Source organism: Gavialis gangeticus, unplaced genomic scaffold (genome assembly GCF_001723915.1).
Source record: "Gavialis gangeticus isolate Ggan-Ray unplaced genomic scaffold, GavGan_comp1, whole genome shotgun sequence".
In the NCBI taxonomy this organism is placed as follows: domain Eukaryota; kingdom Metazoa; phylum Chordata; order Crocodylia; family Gavialidae; genus Gavialis; species Gavialis gangeticus.
This window is the reverse complement of record NW_017729000.1, coordinates 37457150-37467725: the sequence shown is the minus strand read 5'-3', so window position 1 is coordinate 37467725 and position 10576 is coordinate 37457150. Positions and strand designations below refer to the sequence as shown.

The 10576-nt window shown below is 42.9% G+C and overlaps 1 protein-coding gene across 1 annotated transcript in view; it reads right to left on the bottom strand.

Annotated features, from left to right (window-relative positions):
- DOCK2 (dedicator of cytokinesis 2) overlaps positions 1-10576 on the bottom strand; it is an 849953-nt gene that overhangs the window by 725488 nt on the left and 113889 nt on the right. Inside the window, exons 20-22 of the mRNA XM_019506524.1 lie at positions 1730-1819; positions 1335-1435; positions 353-487 (exon numbers count right to left, since the gene is read on the bottom strand). Coding sequence (XP_019362069.1) covers positions 353-487; positions 1335-1435; positions 1730-1819 — 326 coding nt within the window. The remainder of the gene's footprint in view (positions 1-352; positions 488-1334; positions 1436-1729; positions 1820-10576) is intronic.

The following is a 10576-nucleotide window of genomic DNA, read 5'->3' as shown; positions in this document are numbered from 1 at the left end:
CATATACCATAACCCAAATCAAACCACTAGCAAAACAAAATTTGAGGTCAACAGTAATGACCATTTGAGAGACAACATAGGTGTCTTGAATTTGGCCTTGAAAACAAAGTGGATATCTGCTTTTTGTGACACTTATCATTATGAAAAAATATCATCTGGATTAGCTACTATTCCCTAAATTTTAGATCAAGTATTCCATATAATACTTGAAAAATTGTACTGGATTTATTGAGATGAGAAATTAAGCAGAAAGTTTCTATACACATGTAACTGACTTTTCTGCACTGTGACAACACTAATAATAAACCTTTGCAATGCTAATCCATCACGTATTTATAGAACAAGTACTTACTGTGAAAATAATGTCCTGGACCGAACAATGAACTTGAACACATATTCTAATGCTTTCAAAGTTCTTAGTATAGGTTCACATTGTTCCCCTCTGCTGGATGTATCCAAGTAAGTCTTCAGAACAGTCATTAGTTTTCTGAATTAGAGATAGTATTTGCTGAAAACTTATTATAATAAACATCATCAACAAGATTTGCCAAATTAAACTGCTAATGTTTATTTTGCAATTTAAATATAAGACTATCTAGATTTAAAATATATATAGACATAAAATAATTTACTACTGTATATTCCAGTTGTAAAAAAACCTATTAGCAATATACAAATGAAGAGTAAAGAAACAATTGAAAACCAAAATAGCCCCTAGAGCTGCTAAGTTAATAACTTCCAGTAATAGGAACTGCTGCAGCCTCTTAGAAGTCATTTTTTCAAGTATTAATAAGCCTTGTAATAGGAAATACAGCATACATACACTGTACAACATGACAAGTGAGTTTTGTCCACCATATACATAGTATATTAGGCCATACTTAAGTTGTCATATGAAGATACACATTCTAAATTATTTTAATATCATTGAATACAATTGGTATGGCTCTCCATTAAGAATGGTATCTGTTGAATACATATACATTTCTTACCTGTTTCCAGCTTGTGTAATTGAAGGGGATTTTTGTTGCACTAGTACATTACATATTAACAAGTCATGGAACAGCAAAGTTCTGCTCACCTCACTATAGTTAAACTGAATTTTAAGATTGAATAAAATAAGGGTAGATCAGGCTCTCATTCACAGTTGTTATAATTTCATCATAAATGACCAAAGAGTGTCATCTTAATCTTATGGTGGCTCTTGTTAAAACTTAAGTTGGTTCTTCTATTATAGTGTTTAACAAATCCAAAGCATTTAAAGGTTCTTTAAGTTATCTGTTTACTTAAAAAAGAAGGAAGAAAAACAAAAAATAGCAAAAAGAATAACTTACTTGTAAGCCAAAGTGGCACTAAAATGCTGCTGGATATAAGCTTCCAAAACAGTATTAAAATGTTGAAATTTCCGGTCAGCAATAAGTCCTATTATATAGATCTAAACAGATATGAACATATTAGTGTTTGTTGTGATGAGACATTTTAAAATAGAAGTATCAGCTTCCTGAAATATCTATAATTCTCAGGCATTTGCTTCTATAAAACTTCCTCAGGGCACAAAAGTGTGCCCATTTTCAAGAGCTTAGCTATTCAAAAGACATCATCTCAACTATTAACAGGGCAGACATTTAATATATCAATTCCCCAATTCCTTGTGATATACATACACTAGAGAATCTCAACATCGTATTCATGGTGTAATCTGACTACTTAGTTTCCTTGTGATTCTTACCAATGCATCGAAGACAAGAATGTCATACTCATCACTGTTGGAATGCTCCATCATGATGTTAAACAGGGCATCCAAAGTATCTTGTAGAAACTGTAAAACAGAAGATGAAATGAGACAAAGTGTGTCATAATTAAAATAAAATCACAGCATGCTAGTTCATTTTGGGAGTGTCTACACAAAATGCTTTATTGCACAGTAAAGCATTACCACATACACGTGCACGGCATTTACTGTGCAGTAAATTAGTCTACTGCATGGTTGGCTAGTACCTGTAGTAGATTAACTGAGCAGTAGCTACTGCACAGTAGTACACGTGTAGACAGATCACAGGGAACAAATTGTTCCTGGTCAGCCCAGGTAACAAGGTGCAGAGGAACTGTCCCCTTCCCCAAGCAACTGTTTCCCAGCCCGGCATAAAATCAGGGTGCGTGGCTGGGAGGCAGCTGCTCCAGAGGTGAAACAGCTCCCCCTAACCACCAGGGCCCAGGCCTGACCTCAGGATCCCCTGCCAGCCCAGGGATGATGCCTCAGAGAGCCTGGAGCTTCCTCTGGCTGCTGTAAAGTGTCAGAGTAGGGCAGGAGTAGCCCTGCAAAGAACTGCTCCCATCTGGAGCAAATTTGCTCCTGATGAGAGCACATGTAGATGCGCTCCAGGGGAAAGCTTCCTATGCAGTAAGTCTACACTCCATTAATAGCAGGTGTAGACATGCCCTCTGTAGACTGAATTTGGTTCCCTCAAGATAAATTTTGGAGGCTCCCAGGGAAATGCTACAAGACTTTAGGATACATTGCAAAACCTATACATTTCAGTTGTGGAAATTAAGAATTCATAATAATACTTATTAATTACTTTAATACATAGTTAACTAAGAATACATACTTGTAACACTCATCTATAATAGAAACACATACTATTGTTATCTGTAGTTTATGTGCAACTAAAACAAAATTCCCATGTCTTTAGTGATATATATCGGTATTTGTTATTTTCATCCTTAAGTGGTAACTGAAAATTTAGAAGCAATTTACTCTTCTAGGCCCTCATTTAAAGGAAAAAATCTCCCATGGTCTTTTAACTACCTTTGGTATACATTCTTAATTTTTATAGTATTTTGAATTTTGTTTAACATAAAGGAAGGTAGAAACTACAGAATATTTGCTATTTGCATTTAAATTAGTACCATTAATTTAATTTAACAGTTTCCTAATTTGAATGTGTGTTCTTGACACAATCACTATTTATTTTATATGTACTGGAATTTCCCAGTATTTTTTCAAAAATTATCTACTGTAAACACTTTAAAACAAAGACTGTCATTTTATTAAATTTATTATACATTATGAACACTAAAAACTATAAAAACAATGTTTTGGTTCTTACATATCTATTGACAGCAAAGTAAGAAGCAGCTGAGAAAACATTCCCTTAACTATGTTTGGGAGAAATATTTTACTATTAACAGCCTTACATCTTGTCAGCTTTTTATATAGCCGCCGCTGTGTAACACAATGTGCTAAGAATCTGGACAAAGAAGCAGTGCCTTCTAGAGATGTTCTAAAGGCTCAAATCTCTATTCCTCTGCACAGCATTGAGGCTGCATACACATATTCAAATCATCTGGAGAATTATCCCATCTTTTATCACATCTTGTCCCTTTGAAACAGCATTTTGCTTGCTGGACTCTGCTGCTCCAGGAAGAAGAAGAAGGTACCCCCTTCACAATCCCCACATTGGGCTATAGGGAAACAGGCTGGCCATGAGTTTACTGGGCCAGCCAATCAGGACTGCCTTGTGCACTGCCGCCATCCATTGCAAGACAAAGGGAACCTGCAGAATATGCTGAGGTGTGTGCATAGGGGGCCCTCCTGGCTGCACAGCATCAACACTATAAGCTCTCCACTCATCAGGGTCTCAGAATTTGAATGTCTGTACATGCAGACCATGGCATGTACATATATTCACTTTTCCAGGCCCAAAAGAAACTCTCCTAGGAGTGATTTAACCCTGGCTGTTCTCAAGTTCTTTTTCATCTGGAGTGGTCATTTTTACTCCAGGGGAAAAAACCTGAATGTCTGTACTCTCCTGGTTTTTCTTGGGATAACAACAAATAATACAAACTGTCCCTAGAAGTTTTGACTCCAGTTGATGAAGGAGAAGAATAATAGAACCAACTGATAAACTGTCCACTTAATACCTTCTTTAAAATACTAAAGAATATAATACAACAAAAACTATAGCAGACTGACTAGTACAGAATAATCTGCCCACAGGAATGCTTCTCACTAATTACTGTAAATAGGCATTGGCTCATTCTTTGAACCATGAGAACTTGTTCTTTTTCCAAAGCCATTACAGAAACATCCAGGGTGGTTTTTAGTTCTGGTAACAAAAATCTAGAACTGGAGGGAAGAAAGAAGTCAAAATTAATCTGAGTTGATAGAAATTGTTGTTTTGGGGATATATAATCCAGGAATAGTGTTTTGCTGAGGTGTTTTAAGAGTCCAATCCTTGAGCCACAGATTTATTCACAAAAATTGCAATCTGCATATGAGAGTAGGATGGAGGCTTGGATTCCTCTCCTTTTCCTTCCCCCACTCTCTCTTCTCTGCTTCAAGAGTAATATGCTTTACTTCAAAATGGGCTGCTGCTTGGTTAGGGTTGCAACATCACTGAAGTCGGTCAGCAGCCAACTGATCCCAAATCTTGGACACTTACACACATGTGGGAAGCTTTCTCCAATGCGCTGGAAATCCAGCATGTAAACTGATGTGTTCTGGCAGCCTTGCGCATCATGTGCATCAGTGGTGTAGTGAGCCTCAGTGATGAGCAAAGGGCAGTGGTGCACTTTGAACTTAAACACATTCAATGAATTCAAAGCACAAGGCTGACATTTTCTCAGCACGGGGGTGCACTGCGCTACTGATTCACATGACACATGGGTGCTTTTAGTTAGGGCAGCTCACTAATTAAAAGTGCCCAGCGCTGCATCAGGACCACATGCAAAAATGCCCCTTGATGTTGGCATTTATTTTCTTGACATTTGCCTTTCACACATGTCCTTGTAGTGTTTCCTTTGGCCATTGTGAGATCTCAGGCCATTACTAAGCTGAGAGTAGAGCACTTGTTTTGGGAGTTGAGAGTCAGGCATTGACACGCAATGTCCAGTCCAGCAAAATTGGTGCTTGAGGATCACCAACTCAATGCTGCTATCATTAGCTTCAGCAAGGATGCTAATATCTGGGTACAGATGTTTGCACTCTTTGTGTGCAAGAATGGCACAGCCATCAGTGTACTGAAGGTCAAGGATGGTTGTTTTGAGTACTTTTAAGACCAAAGTTCAACAGTGTGCCCCCCTACACCATGGAAGTGCAGCAATGTATCCTTGCAGTGTGGCATGTGACATTGTTTACCTGCAAGGAGACATACTAAAAAGCATGCTATAAAATAGCTAAATGTTTGCTAGATCTGTTCTGTCAAAACACAGACAGAAAATCTGGCTAGAAAAAACAAGCAAGACTAGAAAGCCTATTCAGTATTAAGAAGGAATCTTTTAAAAGAGTCATTATAAAGCTCAGTGATGAGGAAAGCTATCAGTTAACACAAACCTCAAACCTGCATATGCCTGACAGAAGAAAGGCTGTTTCATATAATACACTACACTGGAGTGAAAGAACTTCTTTTTTAACATAATTGGGCTTGCAGTCTTAGCTTTTTCTTCAGTTCCATAATGTTATCTTTCTGAAGAAGCATAATCTTGCTCCAGTTGTGACAAAATCAAGTGATAGGGCATCTTTTTCACTCCTCTCAACATTGCCATAGCCATATAATTCACAGTTTTGTAACCAGGTTGGGGTTTTTTTTGAGAACCACCTTGTTTCCCTCATTCCATGCAAATCTTGAGTTCTGAGACACAACTTTGAGACCCCTTTTGATGATAAAGCATTCAGCTCCTTCAAGCAGGCAAAGTTTCAAGCCACATAACATGTCGCCATTACAAGATGTTGTCATTTACAAACCCCTTTTGGGGTGTATATTAATAATACTACTATTACTATTGTGTACTTACAATACATTTTAAATGTTTGCAGATCATGTGCCAGAACGTATAGGAAGTGGATGGGAGGGAGGGGGGAGGGAGAACTGGATGTCTACCCTGCAGCAATAACCGAGCTAGCTTTAAACAAGCTAATCTTAGGTACCAGAAGCAGTCTAGCTACAGCAGCAGAAAGCTGAGGGCTGGTTAATTTACCCTCCTCAGGTAAATTAAAAACTACCTTCCCTCTGTATAGTCCCTCTGCACTTTGTCTTGTAAACATACCCAATTTCTAGGTGCTTCAGCAATTCTAGCTAAGGTAGGTCTTAGGACCTGAAACAAGCTCCAGGAGTTGTTGTGTTAGCTGACTCGCACAAAAAAGCAGCACAATGCAAGGGGTTACACACTTTACAGTAATTAAAATGTTGTCTCTGAACCCTTTGGAAACACATAGCATTGATAACAAAACATCATGCGTCCTTAATAATGTTAACAATGTTAACGGCCAATATTTATGTTTTGTTGCTTTGTCAATTATCTACCATTCATGGGACCAGAACTTTTGGTCACAAATACATTTTTTTAAACTTAGAAGAGCACCTGTATTTTCAGGAACAGGACAAAAAGGAGAACCAATGATTTTCATAAGTGAAGGAAAATATGGCTATGTATAAAGTGGTGTAATTTCAGGAAACTAACTGAAAGAAAAGTTATGAAAAATGGGAATGCAATTCTTGAGATCTGGCCCCTCCTCACAACTGCAGTTGATATTAAAAAAATACATAGATGTCCTCCATTTGAACCAAAGAAAATACTACTGCCCAAGCCATCTTTGTATACGATAAGCAGACATTGCAAAACCTAATGCATTAAAACCACAGCTGCCTAACAAACAACCCACGATAATTCAATTGCCTCTGAAAGGGAGCAGAATTCAGGGAATTTATGCAATGTATATTCCCTGTAGTATACTTACATAGTACCTCTCCACTCTATGTCCACTACAGGCTGGGAGCTGACTGGCTGGGCAGCAGCTCTGCAGAAAAGGGACTGGGGGTTACTGTGGACAATAAGCTGAATATGAGCCAGCAGTGTGTCCTTGCTGCTAAGAAGGCTAACAACATACTGGGCTGCACTGGTAAGTGTTTTGCCAGTGGGTCAAGGGAAGTGATTATTTTCCTCTATTCAGCATGGGTGAGGCCACATCTGGAGTTGTGTGTGCAGTTTTAGGCCCCTTGCTACAGAAAGGATGTGGACAAATTGGGAAAGTCCAGTAGAGAGCAACAAAAATGTCGAGGGAGCTGAGGGATATGACTTATGAGGAAAGACTAAGGGAACTGGGCTTATTTGGTCTAGAGAAAGAAGATCGGGGGGTGGGGGGTGCAGGGATTTAATAGCAGCCTTCAACTACCGGATACTGGAAGAAGGGTTTGAAAGAGGATGGAACTAGGCTGCTCTCAGTGGTGGCAAATGACAGAACAAGGAGCAATCGTCTCAAGTTACATCAAGGGATGCTTAAGTTAGATATTAGGAAGAATTTCCTCACTAGGAGGGTAGTAAAACACTGGAACAGGTAAACCAGAGAGGTGGTAGAAGCTCCATCTTTGGGTGTTTTCAAAACCCAGCTAGACAAAGCCTTGGCTGGGATGATCTAGGTGGGAATGGTCCTGCTTTGTGCAGGGGGGTGGACTAGATGACCTCCTGAGGTCCGTTCCAACCCTAACTTGCTATGAAATCCTTCAATTCATCCTCGTGCACAATAATTTTACATTCTACAACTATCACTTCCTCCTTCTTGGGGACACCTATGAGCAGAAAGACAGATCCTCAATACACTAACTTCTTCATAAGCCATCTGAAGGAAAAAACTTTTGGAAAATTGATCAAACTTGCACTGTTCCTGTATTACACAGATGATATTTGGATGCTTATCTTGCTGGGATCCTTTGACCCTAGATGACTTCCTGCCCCTTGGGCAGGGAGCTGGACCCAATGCTCTTATGACATCCCTTTCAGCCCTAATGTCTACAAAATCTATGATATTTTAATCATTCTGAACACCTGGACTCACTTATGGACTTCTTCCACAGGCACAGAAACCCCTTGATCAAACCTTCTCTGCAATACTCATACACCAACATAAACTTCCTAGATACCACAATTGACATCCAGGGTGACATCCCACAAACCACCATATGCAAAAAACCCACAGACCCCCATACTTATGTCCAAAAAAACCAGCAATCACCTCAAGCATGCCAAAAAGCTGTCTACAGCCAGGCCTTCAAATACTACAGCATCTGCTCTGAGGATGTGATGCCAACCTTTCCAGTCTAAAATCTGACTTTATACAACAAACACACCCCAGTAGAGGAATAGACCATATATTTGAAAGAGCCACCCAAATACCTATAGTAACCTTTTACAATACAAAAAAAACCCCTCCACAACCACACACTCCTGGTTGTCACCTACTGTCATACACTATGACTAAGAAAAATCGAACAGCCACAGCCTATGCTCGGTAAAGATCAGACCTTGAGAAAAATATTCCCAGCCCCTCCACTCCTGGCTTTCAAAGAACCCACATCTTTGCCCATCTCTTTATCAAAAGAAGCCCTCCAGATCCTGCTTAGCTGAGCCGATAGGGAGCCACACTCCCGAGCCACGTGAAGAGAACATGCAAACAGAGGGTGGGCTAGGGGGGACCGTCCCCCCAAGCCAGGGAGCACCCCCAGGGTTAACCCTCAGGGAGCAGGCTCAGGAGGCACCAGATCCCCCACCAAGGGAGTGTAGGGGGCAGGACTGCAGGCAGGCGCTTCCGGGAAGACCAGAGCGCCTGATCAGCTGTTGGGGCAGCGGTAGGAAATTCAAACCGCGGCCTCTAGAAGCCATGGTTTGACATAGCTCCCAGAACTTGGGAGCCAGGAGCAGGGAGGAGAGGAGGGATTCAGGCACACGTGTGTCCCGCACGCACGTGTGCCCCCTTACCTGACCCAAAGCGAAGGCGGATGCAGCAGCAGCACAGCCAGCAGTGGGGGCAGCAGCAGCTAATCCCCTTAAGATAAGTGGGCAGAGGGACCGGACACAGCTGAGCCAGATCTGGAGGGGAAGCTCCCCGGATCCCTCTTAGCTGAGCCAGTAGGAAGCCATGCTCTCAAGCCGCACTGTGCGAACATAGTGTGCAAACAGGCGTGCTCTGTAAGAGCGCGTTGGCGTTTGCATCGGCGTTCATACCAGCGGGCAAGCAGGAAGGGCCAGGAAGGAGACTCCTGCTAGGGCAGGGTGAAGGCACCGCACTAAGCCATAAACAAGCAGCAACTCCTATGATGGTGTCGACACAGAGTGCTACCAGGGCCCCCGCCTGGGAGGCGCAGCCAACCCGGGGCTTGTCTGAGGCCTCCACCCAGAGTTCCCTAGAAAGGCCCAGGGGGGCAGGGATTGGGGACCCCCACACCTGTCCTGCAGGCGCCCACATTAGGGCCCTGGAGGCACAGGTAAGGGAGCTCCAGGAGGAGGTTAGCAGGCTGAGGGGAATCAGGGAGGCAGAGGATGAAATTGATGGCTGTTTCCTTTCCTTGCAGGGCCACACACCCAAGGACAAAGCACCTCGCGAAGTGCCCTCCACTGCAGAGTTGCAGACGGTCACCTCCAGAACCAGGGCTTCTCGTAACACAGCAGTACCAGTTCCTCCAGTCCAGCTGGAGAACAGGTACGAGGCCCTGGCAACTCTGGAGGAGAAGGAAGGAGAGGAGGCAACCGGAGAGGAGGCAACTCCACGCTCTCCACGATCTGAGCAGGCCGAAGGAGCCAAACAGTCCCAAAGGAAAAAGCATTGAGTGATCGTCATAGGCGACTCCATCCTGAGAGGTACAGAGGGCCCCATCTGTCGCTAGGACTCCTCGACACGCGAGGTCTACTGCCTACCCGAAGCAAAGATTCAGGAGGTGAAGGGGATGATCCAGGCCATGATCCAGACCAATGATTACTACCCCATGGTCCTAATCCATGTGGGTACTAATGACGCGGCCAGGAGAAGCCCTGATCACCTGATGGTGGACTACCTTGCTCTGCAGGGCATGCTGAAGGAGATAGGCGCACAGGTGGTTTTCTCTTCTGTCTTACCGGTGAGTGGATGTGGAAGACAGCATGCGACGTGCATCACAGAGACCAACTGGCGGCTTTGGGAATGGTGTCCGGAGGCGGGCATTGGCTTCCTCGTCAACGACCTGCACATCACGACAAGAGACATGCTCGGATGGGATGGGCTCCACCTTTCCCCTAAAGGGAAGCGTGCGTTTTCTTCTAGGTTGGTGGATCTCCTCCAGCGGGCTTAAAACTAGGCTCGTTGGGGGAAAGGGAAGACGGGGGCGGAAGAAGCCTTGGACTGCCAAACCAAGCAACACCCACAAGTACAGCCCAGCCTAGACCGACGAGCGGAACATATACGCAGGTAAGCAACAGGGCCAGGGTAATGCTAAAAGTAAGGGGCCAGTGCACACATCCTTAGGAGGCCTCAAATGCCTCTACACAAATGCTCATAGTACAGGAAACAAGCAAGAGGAACTTACCCTCCTGCTAGCTGACACCAACCCAGACATAGTGGGGACCCAGCGCATGACTCAGTGGTGAATATCAAGGGCTTTAGGCTGTACAGGAGGGATAGGACAGGGAGAAGAGGTGGGGGCATGGCGCTCTACATTAAAGAGAAATACACATCCTCATCAATTAGCAAACAGTCAGAGAAGGGGCACTCTGAAGTGCTCTGAGTTAGAATACAGGGCAGTTGAGGGGAAAGAGATTTAACGGTGGG